This window comes from Ylistrum balloti, unplaced genomic scaffold, assembly GCF_031769215.1.
Source record: "Ylistrum balloti isolate Yb309-2 unplaced genomic scaffold, AGI_CSIRO_Ybal_v1 Utg370306, whole genome shotgun sequence".
Taxonomy (NCBI): domain Eukaryota; kingdom Metazoa; phylum Mollusca; class Bivalvia; order Pectinida; family Pectinidae; genus Ylistrum; species Ylistrum balloti.
The window spans coordinates 44,286-64,989 of record NW_026782228.1 but is presented as its reverse complement, the minus strand read 5'-3'; the positions used below and the strand labels follow the sequence as shown (position 1 = coordinate 64,989).

At 32.9% G+C, this 20,704-nt stretch overlaps 2 protein-coding genes across 2 annotated transcripts in view; both read left to right on the top strand.

Annotated features, from left to right (window-relative positions):
• The first annotated feature begins 2,920 nt into the window (after window positions 1–2,920).
• LOC132553187 (brefeldin A-inhibited guanine nucleotide-exchange protein 1-like) lies at window positions 2,921–13,252 on the top strand. The gene is made up of 9 exons (XM_060217416.1): window positions 2,921–3,044; window positions 6,146–6,176; window positions 6,603–6,741; window positions 7,821–7,967; window positions 8,464–8,643; window positions 9,232–9,327; window positions 9,598–9,658; window positions 10,600–10,686; window positions 13,041–13,252. Exons 1-9 carry the CDS (start codon window positions 2,921–2,923, stop codon window positions 13,250–13,252), a joined length of 1,077 nt encoding a protein of 358 aa, XP_060073399.1.
• LOC132553185 (brefeldin A-inhibited guanine nucleotide-exchange protein 1-like) overlaps window positions 11,624–20,704 on the top strand; it is a 31,278-nt gene continuing 22,197 nt past the window's right edge. Inside the window, exons 1-11 of the mRNA XM_060217414.1 lie at window positions 11,624–11,640; window positions 14,801–14,969; window positions 15,943–16,177; window positions 16,666–16,765; window positions 17,138–17,260; window positions 17,678–17,803; window positions 18,097–18,283; window positions 18,842–18,953; window positions 19,197–19,231; window positions 19,847–20,017; window positions 20,523–20,607. Coding sequence (XP_060073397.1) covers window positions 14,860–14,969; window positions 15,943–16,177; window positions 16,666–16,765; window positions 17,138–17,260; window positions 17,678–17,803; window positions 18,097–18,283; window positions 18,842–18,953; window positions 19,197–19,231; window positions 19,847–20,017; window positions 20,523–20,607 — 1,284 coding nt within the window. The 5' untranslated portion in view covers window positions 11,624–11,640; window positions 14,801–14,859. The remainder of the gene's footprint in view (window positions 11,641–14,800; window positions 14,970–15,942; window positions 16,178–16,665; window positions 16,766–17,137; window positions 17,261–17,677; window positions 17,804–18,096; window positions 18,284–18,841; window positions 18,954–19,196; window positions 19,232–19,846; window positions 20,018–20,522; window positions 20,608–20,704) is intronic.

Here is a 20,704-nt window from a genome sequence, read left to right as displayed (position 1 = left end):
ACATATCCAGCCGCTAACATAGAAGACTTTCTCAGTTCGCGAAGTCATTTAATGCAAACTTGAAAGTCTATTCTCCAAGCATGCTTCTACATCAATATGACTCATGACCTATTGCCTGTTGAAATTTTAGGTTCTTAACATATTTGAACCGTATAACTTTCAACGTGGGTCAAGGTCATTCATCCCAGCATGCTGCAAGCCATATATCAGCACGCCATTTTCTGAACAATCAACAGGCCCGAAATCGACACTCTGTTTTAACATTTTACCAAATTTGACTTGTGCGACGTTGCAAGAATCGTTTATTTGACAGCTTGTCTAGCTCTTCATCCCAGCACCCCAACCAAGTGGGGAACTGGGGTGTTTGCTTGATGTCTCAGATCAGGATATAACCTTTGTAGAGGTTCTCTGTACTACCAGTAAGATTACCCAATGGCCACGCAAGAAAGCAAATTGGAAACATCCAATTAGATCTATCCGACATGATAACATCAAAGGGAGCGATGAATTCACGCAAGAATCTGACTAACTTTGATCCCGAGGCAGTTTTCCCTTGATCACTCCTGACTAAATCCACAGGAGTGATCGATTATATTACTTTTTGAATAAAACAAATCTGGGCACCAAGAACTTAAAACTAAATCCAAAACACTTCCGTACTGAATGAATGGGGAATTAAGGCAGTCAAACTGGAAATATATTGAAAACATAGCCTCACCACAAAAAGTTGACAAGTTCAGTTCAATGAAAATTATACCTGTATCAAACACCAGAAGACCGGCCACAGTGATGTAGCTCCCTTAAAATCAGATGGTAAACTGACTCTCATAAAAAACTGATGTATTAAAATCCAACCCCACTACACCAGATGTATTTAATCAAGATTTAAACACGCCCAATAATATCTCTATTCTTGGTGATCTAAACTTCTTAAGTGTCGACGAGGTAAGGAAATCAATACAAAACCTAAACCCCACAAAAACAACAAGTCCTGCTGGTATTAAACCTCAATTCTGAAAGGAAATGGTAAGCAGGATATCTCAAATACCCTGTCTTTATCAACACCATCAAATCATGTATTGTCCCATCAGATTGGAAGGTCACAAGTTTCTCCATTTACAAACTACAACCCAGGAAATTACAGACCAATTTCTTCAACAAGCATATGTGATAAGTTACTCGCACAGTGTCGTTAGCAGTATCGTGTCACATACGGAAAGAACATCATATATTTTACTCTTCTACATCGGTGTTAGATAATCCTGGTCTCGCGAAACTCATTTTCGATAATGTATCAAACTATCTTGAAAACACAAACGGATGAACTCATTCCTGATTCTTCAATAGCCTTTGATAAAGTCCGTTACAACCTATACTGTTCCACAAACAAATCGTTTACAGCAGAATGGGTAACCTAAACACCTGGCCCCACTTGTATAAAACATCTCAACTTGAGATTTCCTCAAGCCCAGATTTTCCTCAGCTAATATCTCCTTGAAAATATTTTGTATGAAAATTCCTCAAGGAATTTCAGGACATCCTATGATTTCCTCCTGTTCCTTGAGAAAATTTTATACAAGCCGTTTTTGAGGAGATATCAGCTGAGGAAAATCTCGACTTGAGGAAATCTCAAGTTGAGATGTTTTATACAAGTGGGGTCTGGGTCAATAACTTTCTATAAAATATACAGGGTTTGATGGCGAGCTATCTTCCCAATGTACCAGTCGAATCCGGGCACACGCAGGGATCAGTCTTCGAACCACACTTCTTTTTATATTAATTACATCTTACAAGTTTGACTGTACGCTGCTGACGTCAAAGTTATTATCACTTCTAATCAAGATGCTGCTGTCTTTTAGAATGATGCTACTGTTTTAGAATGAACTTGTTGACCAAAAATATGGCGGAAAATGGAATTCCACACCATAAAATATAGCGTCCTTTCAATTGCTAAAAACAATATCCCATTTTATTATAACTCTGCTGACAGAACCATATCAACAAGACCTCGAATATGATTCCCACATATCAGCTAAAATAGTTAGTAAGGTACTGGGCTTCATTCGGCGTTACCAGAAAACGAATTCTAAATTTCCGACCGTTAACAGCAAGCGTTGATCCAGGATTTCGGGTAAAAAGCCGATTAAACTAGTTTTTGCGTCTTATCACAAGGTGTCACACACGAGAACTTCAATTTTGCCACGGCATGCTCTAGGGGAACAAAAAGCGACAGTGAAAACATCACTTCATATTATATTGACATATTCAATACTCAGTATGTTTAAATAGGTCAATTATTTGGCAGTAAACCATGACGACGCGCCACAGCGTAAACTCGGTCGCGCGCGTTGCCCTATGGATCTAATGCGCAATGCTTAAAATAATAATTATGATATGAAATAATTCTCCAGAAGAACCAAGAGATTAAGGGAAAGTCTGTGGTATTGGTTATCAACATTCAAGATAAATGTGCGATTACAAAGATTAGTTCGTATTTACTATGAAAACGAAACGTTGGTCAAATACAATCGCTATACTGATCCGATCGTTTGCATATTTCGTATGTCAATCTGTGATCCGCGGTGATATTTTTTCGTAACTGCTGACAGCGCCACCTATCTGTCAGCTTAAAGCCTCGGACAAAATGCAGGTGCGCACTTAATTTATAAAACTTTTTTAATCTTTGACAAATAAAACTAATCACAAATTTTGCAGTTATGATAAGTTACAGTTATGTTTTAGAATATCGTCATTGGAATAATATTAACACGTTGTTTTCGATTTATTTACAGTGGTGATGCAGGAGGTCACGTGACTGATTGGAAATAATATGGCGGACGACAAGGTGGTGTTACCGGACAATATTTGCTAGAAACGACAATTTGCTTTTTATTGGTGTAATGCTGGATATTTAATGATAATGCAACAAGGCACACGGCCACAAGATATGTTTCTAACACGTGCGCTTGAGAAAATCTTGAGCGATAAAGAAATTAAGAAGGCACATCATTCCCAGCTGAAGCGAGCCTGTGAGGTGGCACTCGGTGAGACAATATTTGACATGATGATACCTTATATCGTATTACACTGTCTGTATGTTTACCATGTATACATTCTAGTATACTAAATCATATCGTCAATTGACAAACAACTGGCGATCCTGTTGAATGGTGAAGCGTTACAGATGCATGTGCCGGGCGCCGGCTGTCTATTTTGACAACCAACCCTGTACAAGCCCCTCCCACTAAAATGCTCCCCCCCCCCCCAATAAACCCCTCTCCAATCTCTACAGTTCCAGAACAGATAAAATTCATTACATATATCAGTTTATTGTTCTAATATCATATATTGATATGTTATTTCCATGATTATTATTACGTTTTGATTATATGACTTGCAGTTATTTTTTAATCGCTACAATTTTTTCACTATCTGTAAATGATTAAACCCATGTTCTGTATTTATTACTTCTCAGAACATTTCCAAAATGGTTGTATGAAGGATTGAGGAGATTAAACTGGAAAAAAGTATTGATATTGCTAATATATTTGTCAGATCATTAAATGACAGGTGAGAATGGTTATACAAACTTATAAAACCTTTAACAACGACCAAAAAAGACTAGCAATGTCATGACCACAATGAGTCATATTTTTGCAGAAAAAAAATCACTTAAATATTTGTAGTGTATTAAGCATACACTTCAAACTGTTAACTCTGAATATCATAAAACGTTTGTGCAATGTATTGAATATGTTACACTCTATTTAGTTAAAGCCCCAATAAAAATATCATTTGGCAAATTTACAAGATTGAAAAAAATTATTGACAAAACTTCCACTTGATGATTATGCAGAGAAGAAATTTTAAAATACTGAAAAAGGCGATGTAGTGTCTGTTAAGAAATACTACTACTGGGGATATTAAAATAAGTGAAAATTGATAAAAATGGGTTGCACTCAAAATACAAACTGATGTTGTACAAAGATCTGAAGGCTGTCATGGAAAAAGGATGTGACCAATTTGGCGTGTATTGTGAAAACCTATCACAGGAAGAATAAAGGTGTAAAAGCATTTGTTGGCTCGCTGTATACTGTGAGTAGGATGTACACAAAGTTTACAGTAAATACTTTCCTCCCATGGAAATGTCTAAAAAAATTTCCAACTTCGGTTCGGCAAACATTGTAAATGGTGGCATGTTCACGAAAACTAGATATCAGCATTTATATCAAAATCAACTCACCACATCATCTTGAGTATTTATACGCTATTGATATATATATATTGTAATTTCTCTTTGCTCTTTTAGTAAAAGTTGCATATATTTGGGGTTTAAAGGTTTGAGGAATTTATGATTATTGTATTTTTACCATATATACTTACAACTATATGAAAATTCATGCATCAGAAACAGTTGAAATATGATAGCAAAATTTAAATAATTGTAATTATGGCATTGCACGGTAAAACTTTGCTGGAATCAGGTAAAATTCAAAATTTGTCCATATTTCAATGAGAGATTTAAACATTTTGATAATTTTTATATTTCTTTTCCACAAAACAAAGCAATAAATGTGCAAGACCAATTTAAATTCCAGTTACAGTGCATAAGATGAAAAACTGCATTTTTAACCAATTTGTTGAAATAGGCATTTCCATAAACAAATAAAAACTCATGATATGTTAACTTCAGGGAATCAAGAAGTCACCAATGTACCATGTAAAGTACTTCTTGGAAATAGTGCATGAAATAAAGTTAAGAATCAGTTATTTATATTTAATCATCATAAAATTAACAGTTCATGTAGAGTATAGTAGTTTTGAAATCAATATACAAATAAAATCTTGTGAGATATGGTCATTTTTTTTTATTGTAAATAAATTTTTTAAATTGTCAATAATCTAATTGGACTGTAAATAAGAATGTTTATTTTGACTTTATTTTAATCCTGCTGATTTTAAGAAGACACTACATGTTCATGTTTGTATCATAAGGCTAAACTTACATATATTTCTATCGATCACTGTGTTTATGGATTTATTGAAAACACAATTAAAATTAAACAAACCTCAAATTTATATGTATCATATTATACATGTGTAAAGATACTATTGATCAAAATTTTTGTAATGGCCAGATGTGTAATAACAACAATAGTAACATTCTGATTGGCTGAAGGTGAGAAAAAAATGAAGAAAATTACAATTTTCAAGCTTAAAAAAATCTCATGTAAATGGAAACTGATGTAATATAAGATCAAGATATTCTGTAGTTGATTCCTGTATATTTTGATAATGTATTTTTATTTTAAAAGTTTACTGATATTGTTTTGATTTTGAATTTTTTTTTATATTGGCATCAATCCATGTGTGAGTGATGGAGGATAAGTCCTGATGTTGTAGTATTGTTATAATTTTATTCATGTGGTTTATATCCTGTTGTCATGGCTAGAGCATGATATCTAGAATTTTACTGTCATATGTGTCACACTAATGAATAAATTGCTATTAATTACAACTAGAAGGATAGTGTAATTAAGTTTGGTAGCTCATGAAGAAATGGAAAGCTTTTTGCATGCAAAAATACAGAATAACATTTTTAACAGTTATCGTAAAAAAAATAAAACCATGGTACATACCTGGTACATACTCATTTGTTTTAAGTAAACATTTATAATATACTGTCTTGAAATCAGAGAAAAAGTTTACATAGAATGTTTGTTTGGAGCTACAAAAAAGTAATGACACATATGTAGTGTCTTAACTATGTACAAGGGAAATGCATTAACTTTGAATAAAAACAAACCTTTAAGGAAAGGTTTAAAGTTAATGAAGCAAAACATCAATTTATAATGTTCAGTAGTTACGGTACTTATACACAACAAGTCTGCCCATAAATACAAAATGTACTACAGTTCAGTAAATTATCAGTGCTACTTGTACAGTGTACTAAGTCCACAATCTGACAATGGGTAATGGCAATATGATATTATCGACCGGTTGCATGTTGCTCTTTGAGAATATTCATATCAGATAGTTATAGATGTAGGGGTTGTTTTTTAGGACTTTATGTGTTGAATTACATCTTAACAAAAATGTTAATATTCTGACTTTTTTAAAAATATATTTGTGCTTTGAATTTCAGAAGAACTGAAGAAAGACAGTGATATTCGCAAGTAAGCCATGTTTACCTAGTATTAATGCTGCAATATAGAACTTTTTCATAACAAACAAACAAATCATGAGAAGAAAATGAAGTAATTGATAATTATCATGATTTGATGGTTTCATTGACCAGCTGTTGTGATTTGGTACAAGAACTTTAATGTAACCTTTTATGTTTGCATCTAATTCACAAACTTTACAAATTATTTAATTACTATCAAGACAATTAAACATGACCAGTTTTGGTAAATATATGTTGTGTTGTGAAGTTTATTTTGTGACAAAATCATCATTTGGATTAACTTATTATTGATTATACTATGAGTGAACTATATAGACTCATGGTGCTTATGTTGGTACATCAAAATCAAGTATCAGATTATGTTGTCATAATTAATGAGTATTGAGTTATAATTAATGTATTTGACATGTTTCAGAGATGACAAGCTGTCCTCTGCCCTCCCCATGCCTATACAGGCTGGCTTTGTGGAGGCAGACAAATACTTCATGCCATTTGAATTGGCATGTCAGTCAAAGAGTTCTCGCATCGTAAACACTGCACTTGACTGTCTCCAGGTAAATTTTTTAGCAAACCTATTGCTGTAAAGACATTTTCTACCTTTTAATTGTGGTTGTTTATATATCAAATGTGTCATTCTTTTCTCTTTGAACAATGGGAAGGGAATCATTTGTATGCAGATTGGAGTATTATCAGCAGCAGTAAAATATTTTATGTTAACTAACATTTATGTAACAGTTGTCTCGTTGTATATCACTGACCAGAGAAACAAACTGATGACTCACAACCTTAAATCAATCATTAACAGTTAGTAAATCACAAAAACACTTCCCTCCATTCAGTCACATAAAAATCACCACCTCCAAAACACCTCCTTCTATCCCGCCTCCTGAAAAAATTCCTATTGCCAAGATGGCTTACCATCATTTTGGTATTTACTTTGTGTATATATCCAATTTTAGTATTTGGAGCACAATGTATTGGACACACTCCACAATAAATTTGTGTAATTAATCAGGGATGACAACAGAGCCAAGGATTGTTTGATGCTGAATATATCCGTCCACCCATTTAGATGTATACCATATAGTTGAATATTTTTACAGTCTAAATCTTTAAAATTTTCATTGAAAATGGATTTTTAGTAATTAAATTTTTGCTATATTAGGATATGAGAAGACATAATTTTGTTACATGAAGCAGTAAAAAAACTACATAAGTATGGATCCATCATTCAAGTAGAACTCAGTGAGATTTACTAGGATTTTATACTTAAAATGGAATGTGTTATGTGCCACAAACAATATTATGCTGGTATATATTATCTGCTAGCTTGACATTGATCAACTGTGTGCCCTTCTGGTGACAATGTCTATATGACAGTGGTCTTGAGTTTTAGTTGATATTTTAGAAGATTATATTTATGCCTGTCAATTAAGATTTTAAAGATCAGATTTATGTGATCACATTAAATGAATTTTGGGAAATATTATCCCAGTGAAAATAACCAGTGATAAATACCCTGTGTGTATACATCCAATTTAACTGCTGACCACTAGGGTCTGTGTGATGACATGCTTGGCTAAGTAATGATATGCTTGGCTAATTTGTGTCTCTGTGTATTTGTTCCTTGCAGAAATTAATTGCATATGGCCACCTGACAGGAAACACCCCGGATAGTACAACTCCAGGAAAGCGTCTCATTGATCGTATTGTTGAGACAATATGTGGCTGCTTCCATGGACCCCAAACAGATGAAGGTGTCCAGCTTCAAATTATAAAGGTAAAGAGTCCCATTGATGTTAAATGACAAGATGGAAGTCATTAACTTATGATACAGTTGATGAAGCAATGTGGTTCCCATTTTGTTGGTATTATCTTCTGGATTTGTGGAATACAAATTATGGATATTGTAACTTTTTGTAAACACATGCATGCAACACATACTCACCTTAGTTAGCTTTCTCAGGAAGGTCATACTTAAAGGAACATAGCTGTTGATAGGGATTTAAAGAGGATAAAACCAAACTAAAACAAATTATCAATTATAGGTGTTGAATTTGCTACATATTAGAATTAATACTGTATCATAAACATCCTGCAATAAACCTAGGTGTGATTACACAAAGATTTTGGCTCAGATTTAGGGGTGGGCTTGTCGAAGGAATTCTTATGGTTGTATTAGTTGTTTCCAGATATATGCAGTTACACAAAACTTTATCAAAGATGATAAATTTCTTAAAAATATTGTAATATGAGATAAATTATATTCCTTACAGGCGCTTTTGACTGTGGAGACGTCCAATACATGCGAGATACATGAGGGGACAGTACTCCAGACTGTACGCACCTGTTATAATATTTATCTGGCCAGTAAAAACCTGGTTAATCAGACGACAGCCAAGGCAACACTAACACAGATGCTCAATGTCATTTTCATGCGAATGGAGAATCAGGCGGTATGTTTGATGTTTGATTTTTTCTATACAACATCGTATTTCCACTGACTTAAATTTATTGACAGATGCAGTGTAAGATGCAAAATAATAAAGTCAGTTTTCACTTGTTGATATTAGATAATTCTGCCTGTTAAAGAAAATTCTTTGATAAATTTCTTTTCAGTTGTAGATTTATCATAAATATTTGAAAAATGAATCATTGATGATTTAGATTTAGAATTCCTTCTCATTTTGTGAAATTTTAATGACCAAAGTAAAAGATATGGTTGTATCATTATTTTATCGCCTTGCATCAACAATAAAGAATTGTTGATATAATGGTGCATTAGATTTTATATCAAAGCTGTAGATATTTCTCATTATCTAATGTGAGAATATGTGTTATTGGTATCAAATTTTCCTAATTGTTCTGTTGACAGGTAACTCCAAAACAGATTTGAATTACCATAAGAATATTTATTGTATGATTTACTGTGTTTCAACAATGGTGATTTTCATAAGTTTCCCAGTTTGTTACTGTATTCCTTCTGACCTGAAACTGTTCTTAATGTTTCAACGATTGTGTAAGTTATCGTTTTTCTTTGAAAGATACAGGAGACCAAACAGAGAGAACGAACAGCTAGTAAATTGTCAACAAAAAGAGATGAAGACAGAGACTCTCCGAAATCAGAAACACAACCAGAGGTAGTGACTTTGTCCATATGTGTATGCTAAATTATATAAAATCCATAGACCCAGACAGATATATAATATCAGACTGCAGCAAAATGATCACATTTTGATATGTAGAATAAATATAGAGATTCTAAATACTGGTGCAAATGGTAATTAATTTTTTACAATGGCATTAATCCCTAAAATATTCCTGATGGGCTTGGAACCGATACTTGTCATGGAATAGAAATTATTATGACAGTTGATGTTATAATTTTTCTTAAAATCTTTCAATTGTAGAATGATGCAGGTGTCGGTGATATGGAGACGCCCAGGGAACAGGTGAATGGCCCTGACTCAGGTGAGGATGTTTTTCTAGTCTTTCATCTTTAAGTTGACAGGATTTTAAAGAAATCACTATTTTATTTATCCTTAACTGAGCCCTATCCCCTAGTGTAAAAGCTTACATGTGGAGGAAAACAATTGGCAGAATTAAAAAAAAAAAACAAAAAACAAAGTATACCAGTACACCAGTACAAGGCAGTATAAAGTCTTTCATGAGTACCTATCTATCATGTGTTTATGACTGAAACAGACTATCTAGAACTGTCATTTGCAATCATATGCAGGATAATTTGTAAGATTGAAATATAAATAACATTCTTGCAGATTCAATTAATCATAACTTTTAATATGAATCACAACAATATGCTCTGAACATTCCTGGAAGCCATAGCAGAAGTGTACAATGGCCTAGGATCGATAGGTCATCAGGTTAAAGGTCAAATTCTAGAACGACCACCATGTTTGCTTACAATAAGAATGGCTTCATGTAACTCACAAGAAATAATCTGGGACGATGAGAATTTTGTCAGCATGCAAGGGCCTTGCTGATATTTGATAGTACAGACACAAATGTAGATATTGTTATATAAAGCATACATATCTGCAGTAGTTTTAGCTTAAGTTTTTTAATTTATGATTCTGGGACCATGAAGAAGGGACTTACTTGCCAAAAAGTATGGTAGTATAAGCAATTTTATGATTTAGGGCGATGATGACAGATGTGAGTTAATTCCATATTTTTTTTATGTCAACATAATACATATAATTAATTAGCTTTCAAAGGTCTACAAACACTTACCAGTAAATAATAATTACCGTCTTAGTAGAGAAAACATTTCTGAATTGCTGGAATAGGATATCAAATATTTAAAAAAATCTTTTTGCATTTTGTACATTAGTAACTCTTCAACCATTTGATAAATCAAGTAATAAAGTGACTTGATTAATTTAAAACAGGAGAGGAAAAAAAAGATGATGAAGAAATGACAACAGAGCAAGTTGTTAGCAATGTATTGGAAGACATACTGGACAAGGTCACTCAAGGTCAGTACCAACAAGCTCAAGGGTCATAGAGGTTAAATTTACGAGAAGGTTACAGTCAAGGAAAAATAACATGGGCTATAGTCAATAGAATCACGATACTGACATAATGTTAAGTTTTAAGTTGGTCTTGATATGAAACAGACAAAAGAAAGAAGACAAATTCTTCAGACACATTTTGTTTCTTAGAATGATTAAATGTTCATGTTTGATTCTTAAAAATGTCATTTCTTGATTCATCATTGATAAAAAATTAATGAATGATTAAGGGATAATTAAGATGACTTAAAAGTCATGAAGCAGAAAAGGTTTCTGTTTTAGAAAACCAAGAACATCTTTTGTGAAGAGAAAACATTTCCTAGATTTAGTTTTCGTGACTTTTATGAAAAATGTAAGTGGTAATCTCACTCTGAAAGTACCAATCATTACACGTGTGTAAATTCATCATTGTGCTAATTTGCCAAAAAGTCATTATGGGCTAAAATTGATGTTTACAGTATATATTTTAAAAAAACACTGTTGTTTCAGTGTTTTGAGTAACAAATGGTACTCAAAAAAATGCCATAATTGTTCATTCAGAAAATGGTAGACTATGTTTGATAATTAGCTTCAGATTGCAACCTTTATATAATGAAATATATTGCATTGTTGCATGTTTCTTTTTGTTTCTTTTTTGCAAAACATTTTCAATGATTCTTGCATTTTGTTACATACTTTAAATTATCTTAAAGTATGCATGTTTAGTAATTATCAAAAACTACCTTTATTAAAATTTAAACTGTCATACTGGAATCAGAATCTCTTTCTTCCTAAATGATGTCAGCATTATAATGAATACATAAGAAATCTTCGGGGGGAAAAATTGGAAAACATCTGGAATTCTTCCCAAGCAACAAGTACTTTCTTAATAAATCCCTGCTTTCATTTTATTTTCAGATTATTTAATTACATTTTCAAGTATGTAAACAATCCAATGTTAGAATTAATTATGCAGCCACATGTTGACTACTTTCCCTTGTATGCTTCTGTACCTCTATATCATATTTGAAGACAACTTGTGTTGATTCAATTTGAATTTTTTGTAGTGCTTCTGTTATGACCTTAACCCCTCCATTTGATTAGATATGGTTTAAAGTGCTGCCTATGTCCAGCCTGTCCCATCCTATCTTATTGCATCCATTCCTAATGGGAATTGCTCACTGAATTACTCAGAAACGTTTTTTTAAATATCAAAACATGTGAATGAGGTCACAATGTTTGCTGTGAATTGCACATAAGATAACCGACCTAACACTTAATGGTACCTTGTAAATTGTGTTTTTGTAATGCAGAGTTATCTGCTCCTTGTGAGCAGGTATTGATTCAATTGAGTCAAATCATTTTCCAGAGTAATGTTCATGTACAGCTTATTATATAACAATTAATTCCTGGTCACAAAACCAGATAATTCTGTATTGCAATAAGACAAAAGAATTTGATGATTTTATAATTTTGTTGAATCATATACTTTCATTCTGGAAAAAATGCCTCAAAGAAATTTCTAGCGGAAAATATTAGCTAACTGTTGAAGTGTATTAGTTGTGAAACTTGTAATGCTGTACACTAATTCTCCAAAGTTATCATCCATTAAAATATTAGAGGTGGTACTCTTTAGGAAAGGAGTTACATTTCTTAAGAAGGCAGTAGGCATCTTTAAATTGACCAGAGCAGGAATTCCAAAACCACAGAAAATATGTGCAGATGTTTGTGCAGAGTGATTTAATTTTTGCAGAACAGTATGAATCCCAAATATTTCATATCATATTTACATTCAAATCTAATCTCGGATAAATACTTCCCTCATTATTTCAAAATGGCAAAGGAAGAAATGTTTTCCTGTAAAATGAGATATATGAGAATCATGATCAAAATAAATATACTAGAAACAAAAGCACTGATTTGTTTCATGAGAAAGAGTTTTTTTCTAATTTTGATTTTCAAAGTAAAGGAATAGGGATGAAGAGTTGTTTGTTATAGATAGTGTGAAGCTTAATAAGACACAGCTTTGATGATCCTAAATGTAGAAATGCTTGCTTAATGCATTCAATTCACAGGAACATGTGCTCAAAGTCTGGTTAGCTTAGTAGAAATAAGTGTATGGGAAGAAACATTTTTATTGATTTCATAATTAAAAAAAACCATGAAGATCTGTTGATGAAACTTAAATAAAACAAGAATATTTTTATACAAAGTGAAAAAAAGGAGTTACCAGATTTTGAGCAACTGGACAGTGATAACAAATATAAAATTCAGTAATGTATTTAGTGAATGATTGCCTTTTTTCCCTTTTTTCTCCTTTACTCATTGGAACTTCATAGTTCAAGTTTCACCTCCTCCAGAAAATGCTGAGCCGAACCCTGATGCTCCAGAATTACAAGGGAGTGCTAACAATTCAGTTTCCTCCCAGTCTTCCCAGAATGCAACAGAACCTTCCCAGAATGCAACAGAGACTGCTCCATCACTCTCGGGGAGTAGCAAATCAGGCAGTTCTTTTGGTAATTGTGTTGTTCATACAAAGTTTTGTTACTAGGAAGTTTTAGGGAAAGAAGAGAATGTTATATAACATTTTGAACAAGTTGTCCTTGGGTTATTTACTTATTTTTTTCCAAAAGATATCTGTAACGGAACTTTTGATTGTTATTATTTTAAATGTATTAGCTCATTTATTGCTAAAACATATATACCAGTAAATATCTATACAGTGTTTAAGTTTGCGTCATTGACTGTATATTACATTTGAAATTAATTACGTGCTGGAAGTTTCTGAACATCATATCATAATCAAAAAAATAATAGACCATGCAAGTCAAATATTGCAAGTCTGAACATGTGTTGTGAATACTGATACCTTTTGTGAAGTATTTATGAGATTCATTCTTAGTCATCCAATTTGCAATGAAAATTTGTTTCTTTTTAATGAGAATCTGTTAAGGACTTGCACAGTAAATCAGTAAATCTAGAGTTATATATACATTTAAAACGTTATGGAAGGTTGACTGCATTAAATATTCCCCAAGATGTGTAGCAGACTAAATTGTATTAATTAAAATGGCTTATTGTCAGCCTTCACTGATCATGACTAACTGTATGTGTATATTAACTACACTAGAACCTGACTTGTTTAATCACATGGAATGATTAACTTCTAACATTTTACAACGTCACACGATAATAGATAATACAATTACTGATGGTAGGGAGTAGATTGAATTTAGATATTAGGTAGAGAGATTGAATCATATTTATTTCATTAGTTTTAGTGTTATTATTTTAGATCATTTAGCAGTCTAACCATAGATTTAGAATAAATGGATAATTACTTTGAAAATGCAGAGTATTTGTTTAGGTTACCTGTCCCAAAGGGTCAGGTGACCTTATGCTGTGGTGCTCGTCTGTCCATCAGTCAGTATGACATCAACCTTTCATTTAAACAACCTTTTCCCAATAACCAACAGACCAAATGTCATGCTATTTTGCTTGAGTGTTAATATTTTGTGGAAAAGGTGTATCTAGGTAAAAGCCAGACAAATTTCAAGAAAAAGGAAGTGACATTTACCTATAATTAAGGTCATAACTGCTACTGTTTGGAGTTGAGTATTAGAAGCTGTTTGTTATGGAAATTGGTTAAAATTGATTAGATATGCCCAATTTGATTGCCAGTGGTTTACTTGTTAATGCATTTGTGATGAACACCGATTCTATTTTTGATGAATGTGAATTCCAGGTGAGCAATGCAGGCCCATTGGATTTTGGTTATTTGTTTTCTATGATAGCAAAAAATGAAATAAAAACAGGCATGTTACTGTATGTCATTAATATTTATCTAACATTAACATTAATCTGATGCTTAGTTTTAGTTTAGTTACAATACTTTAATACTGAAGCATGTTAGACGTTTCTTGTCATGGTTTGCTGGGATTTTTTTTCTCTGCTTTCTGGTGTTAGTATATAATGCCCTTCTTACCCCCTTGATGACCTGTCCAGGTATTCATTGTTTAGGACAAAATGACATGGCCTTGATATTTATTGTTTTCATCATGTTGACAATTTCTCTCTTATAAAAATTTCACAATACCAGGTCTAAACAAACTGGATGGAGATGATGCAGATGTCCTCGAAAGCCAGGAGGGACAAGAAATGGCTCAGGGAGTTTTCTCTCACATTCTACAGAAGGATGCATTTCTTGTCTTTAGAAGTCTGTGTAAACTCAGCATGAAACCCCTTGCTGACGGTCCCCCAGACCCAAAGTAAGTGCTGTATAATGAAACCTCCCTCTGATGGTCCCACTCACTCCCAGGTAAATAGTGTACAGTGAAACCTTCCTATGATGGTCCCACTGCCTCCCAGGTAACTACTGTATATTGAAACCTCCCTCTGATGGTCCCACTGACTCCCAGGTAAATACTATACATTGAAACCTCCCTCTGATGGTCTGACTGACACCCAAGTGAATAGTATACATTGAAACCTCCCTCTGATGGTCTGACTGACTCCCATGTCAATAGTGTACATTGAAACCTCCCTCTGATGGTCTGACTGACTCCCAGGTAAATAGTGTACATTGAAACCTCCCTGTGATGGTCTGACTCCCAGGTAAATAGTGTACATTGAAACCTCCCTTAGAGGGGCATAATAGCTTCCTTAATTACATCACAGTTTCTAAAGTAATTTCTATTGATAGCTCCACAATACCATATGAATTATATTAAAGAGGGAAAAAGAACCAATAAAGATATTCAGTGGTAAGCCCTCTTGGATCTCTTGTTTAGAATTTTTCAGTACTTGTGTATAATTGATCCCTTGTTTAGAATTTTTCAGTACTTGTGTATAATTGATCCCTTGTTTAGAATTGTTCAGTACTTGTGTATAATTGATCCCTTGTTTAGAATTGTTCAGTACTTGTGTATAATTGATCCCTTGTTTAGAATTGTTCAGTACTTGTGTATAATTGATCCCTTGTTTAGAATTGTTCAGTACTTGTGTATAATTGATCCCTTGTTTAGAATTTTTCAGTACTTGTGTATAATTGATCCCTTGTTTAGAATTTTTCAGTACTTGTGTATAATTGATCCCTTGTTTAGAATTGTTCAGTACTTGTGTAAAATTGATCCCTTGTGTTCTCATTTGAAACAAAATATTATTGTATTACAGATTGTGTTTTTTCACATGGAGTCAAAGGGCAGATCTGTTGAGTTTTCAATCTCCATTGATTTATTGTAGGTCCCATGAGCTGCGGTCCAAAATCCTGTCACTTCGCCTTCTGTTATCCATCCTTCAGAATGCCGGTCCAGTGTTTCAGACAAATGAAATGTTTATAAATGCTATTAAACAGTATTTGTGTGTGGCGCTGTCCAAAAATGGGGTGAGCTCAGTACCAGAGGTATTTGAGCTTTCTTTGGCTATATTTCTTACACTCCTGTCCAACTTCAAACAGTACCTGAAAATGCAGATAGAGGTAGGTACACAGAGTAGGTCTTACTGACAGTTATTTATTTATTTGTTAAAAAAAAAAAAAAATTTAAGCAAAAAACCATTATCGGGTAAATTTGTAATGGTTCTACACAGGTTGTTATTTTCATTGGTTTTTGATTTTCGATTTAGGTAAATCTACACAAATGTGAACCATTAGAAAAATCTAGACTTTCCTATAATCAGGATTTCAATGACTGAATTATTTCTACTGAATTTAATTCTTGTTACCAGCTCAGTTTTTGATATCATGTATGAAATCTTTATGTATATATGGGGTATTGACTATATCCACAGTACACTTTACTCAAAAGTTAACTCAAAACTTTTTTTATTAGATACAATATATATATATGGATGTTATAAACCTTTATCACTTTTGTTTAAGTATTAAGTTTTTATGCGTGTAATTACTTTTTGTGTTGCTCTATTTTTCCTTTGTGTCTGAAAATTCTCTACTGTTTTTTGTGTTAGGTGTTCTTCAAAGAAATTTTCCTGTCTATCTTGGAGACCCCCAGCAGTTCCTTCGACCACAAATGGATGGTTATACAGGCTCTGACTAGGATATGTGCAGGTATGCTTGACATAGAAATATGTTTCATGTTTAGAAATGGAAAGTATTAGAATGAATCCTGCTAAAAGTACACCTTACCTGTGAAAGAGATAAAGAAGAGAAAACAATTACTGAAAAGACAAGCAATTAAGTTTGTCCATTCTGATAATGAAAATGGATTTTACCAAGTTAAAAAAATTGAGAAATAAAATCCAGTTTCTAAGGTGTGTTCATTTATTTAAAAATAAATTTCTATCATCCATTTGTTGTGATGGAAGTCATTTTAAGAGTTTCAATGCCTGATTAGATATGATAATGTTGGGTGTGTGTTTATTGTCCTTTTTCAGAACTCTTGTATCAATTAAAAGTTAATTTGTGAATTTGTTTCGACAGATGCCCAGTGTGTTGTAGATATATATCTTAACTATGACTGTGACTTGACACTGGCCAATATTTTTGAACGACTGGTGAACGATTTATCAAAGATTGCTCAAGGACGACATGCTCTGGCTTTAGGTAAGTATTGTATGAAAATTATTCCTTGTTTCGGTATTTAAGTTTAGAATGATAATGAGACCAGGGTGTATCAAAGATTATAGATTCAAAGTTGAAACTTTGTTATACAAGTATTGGTAGTAACACATTTACACATGATCCCTTAAATTGATTATAAAAACAACAAGTTTTACACTTTATGAAGAACAGGGGATTTATTTACTGTGATTTCTTTTGTAAAGCTGACAGCTGAAAATTTACAAAACCTGTTACATTTTTTTTAACTCCTTACTGTTATGATTAAAATTTTTAAAGCTCTCTTTGTGTTTTTTTTTTAATTTTCAAGGATTGAATTGTGTCTTGAAAATTATAGCTTGAAAATGAATCTAATCTAGTTTCTTTACTTCTGTAAATGTAGATAATTTTGTCATTACACAGGTGCAACACCAAACCAGGAGAAGAGTATCCGTATCAAGGGTTTAGAATGTCTAGTGTCTATACTGAAATGTATGGTAGAATGGAGTAAGGATTTATATATCAACCCTCACTCTCAGTCAAACCTAGGTATGTCCACTTCTGTTCATCACAAATGTATGAAGGGATTTCAAGGTTCTTCTCTATCTTAAATCAAGCTTTTATAAGTTTATGAAACATCAGATTGTTGACAATTCAGAAAAAAACATCTTTGTAAGAATATGTATTACCTTCAGAGTAAATTTATGCTAATAACATTTTATGCCAATTTCTGTTGTTTACAAACATATTGATGACACGGATTTAATTGCCATCACAAGAAGCTTCAGATTGATACAGAATTACAATCTTTACTACAACATAGTCATGCTACATTTTTACAGGTCAGGAAAGTAAACCTTTTAATGACACAGACAATGATTCCGGAAACAGCACAATGAAAAGTTATGGCAGTGTAAATTCTATCAATTCGACCAGCAGCTCACAGGCACCTAGTCTGTCTCTTGACAACCCAGAGGAATTTGAGAGTATCAAACAACAGAAGGAGATCATGGAGGCTGGCATAGAAATGTGAGTAATGGAGGGATGATAATTTCACTATTTCTCAGTACATTAAAATCGATGGGCACAAGATGTACTTTCACAACCAAATTGTGAATTTTTGATTTGTTAAATTATAATTCTATGGATATAAAAGAAAACAGCAAAAATTTTGACGTTTGAAAATGATGTCTTCCTGATACATTTTTATTAAGAGATGGAAATCATTTGTTAAAATACTGAAGCATTGGGAAGTCTAAATTCTGAAATAAAGATATTTTGATTTGCATAATAATCAGTTCAAGTATCAGATAAATATTTGTCAGAAAAGGGGATTTCCATACTGTGCAATATTAGAACTGTAGCAATATGTAATTTCCACTGTCATATGTATCCTTAATAAGCTGTGATGGCCAACACATAACTTCCTATTCAAAGCCAAGAGGTTGGCTTATTACAGAAGAAGGGGAAAACATTGTTTAACGATTTTACCACGCAGAAGTGTTATTGGTGGGCATATTACCTATCATTTACTTATTACTGGAATGAATTAAGTATTTTAAATGAATTTATTTAATCATTGTACAGGTTTAACAAGAAACCTTATAAAGGTTTACATTACCTACAAGAGCAAGGCATGCTGGGTACAGCTCCTGATGATGTCGCAGAATTCTTTCATTCTGATGAACGTCTTGATAAGGTTTGTCATTATGTATATATAGATCTTACACTGTTTGTTGTCATTGTTTCAAATACTTATAAGAACAATAAGAAAAATAAACTGGTACTTGTTATTTAATGATAGATTTATTCAGTAAAATGTTTTTAATGTCTCTATGAAAAATAATAATTCAGATTGTTTTTCAAGCGTTAAAAACAGTTAATTTTTTTCTATTATTCTTACATTAATTCCTGACAGTAATGCCATCCCTTTTCATTTCAGACTGTTCTTGGTGATTTCTTAAGTGAAAATGAAAAGTAAGTGAAAATTTGTGTATGTAACAAAGAACCAGTCTTTATGATATCATAACGCTCACAAATGTTTAAAAGGATTAAGCCTTATATTTATACTGGAGGAGGATGTCAACTTATATCTGTTGATTTACATGTCGATAAATGATAAATAGAAGTTTATGTGGTTTTTGCCTGTTGCTGACCTGTAAGCCAAACTCTTACACTTGGGTGAGATATCTCGGCCCATGGAACAGGCCCATGTTTGTTTATTTTTCTCACATAAAAAGAAAAGGGTAAGAAATAATAGACTGTTGTGCTACCTATTCATTTCACCATCATCAATGGCTCACAAATTCCTCGAAATTGATGTTATCAATTTGCAATATAGTTTCGATACATAGAATAATGACTCTAACTTATTGTCTCAGCACCTGCCAGCTGTCTTGCCTTACCCTGTATGAGGTTTAGTAACCCCATCCCAAGTAATCACGGGATCACTCTGCAAAATACCTTGTGAGAAATGAAGGGTGCAGATGAGAATGGGAGGGTGTGTGAATGTCTTCATTTCTGTATTATAAAGAAAATGTTTTTTAAAGTAAAACACTCTGAAATTTTTTTTTATTTCATTCCATTTTTTAGACACAACAAGGAAGTGATGTATGCGTACATTGATCAGATGGATTTCACAGAGATGAATTTTGTTCCTGCCCTTCGACGGTTCCTGGAAGGATTCCGATTACCAGGCGAAGCTCAGAAAATTGATAGACTTATGGAGAAATTTGCATCACGGTATTATGAGTGTAACTCCAAGTAAGTATTGGTATTGTGGATATATCAGACTCTTATATCTCTCCTTAGTCCTTTTTTCCAATTGGATGCCTATTTATCCCGAAACACCTGAAGGTTAGGGATATTTTGATTTCTGCTTTGGACAAGATTGAATAATTTCATCATAATTGCTACCATGCCGGTGTCTCTCTTTCAAGATTATAAATATTTGTATTATAAATTTTTTTGCCATGTTCACAGGAGCTATTAGATTTTTTTTTTGATCTACATTACTTCAAAAATTAAAGCAATAACACTATCATAGAACCTTGAATTTATATATACATGCATATTCTTAATACAGTGAAGCCTGGGTTCAGGTTTTTGGAGATCAGGATTAGGTACTGTGTCCAAAAGGAACTTTACAAGTTGTATCTCTGCAATATTTCATTTGGTTTACTGTTTTAGTTTTGAAGTATTGAATAAAATATATACTGCTTAGTAAGTGTAATGTTATTTTTCTATTATGTTTCTTTTGTTATTACAGTACAGAAATCTTCGCCACAGCAGATGCTGCCTATGTGTTAGCATATTCAGTCATAATGTTGACAACAGACCTCCACAGTCCCCAGGTATGTACACCTTGTCCCATCCCTTGTTTTCTTCATTATACCCTCTCCTAACCTGCAACCATTCCCACCCTTAACCTATCCTATATTAAGTAAAGAC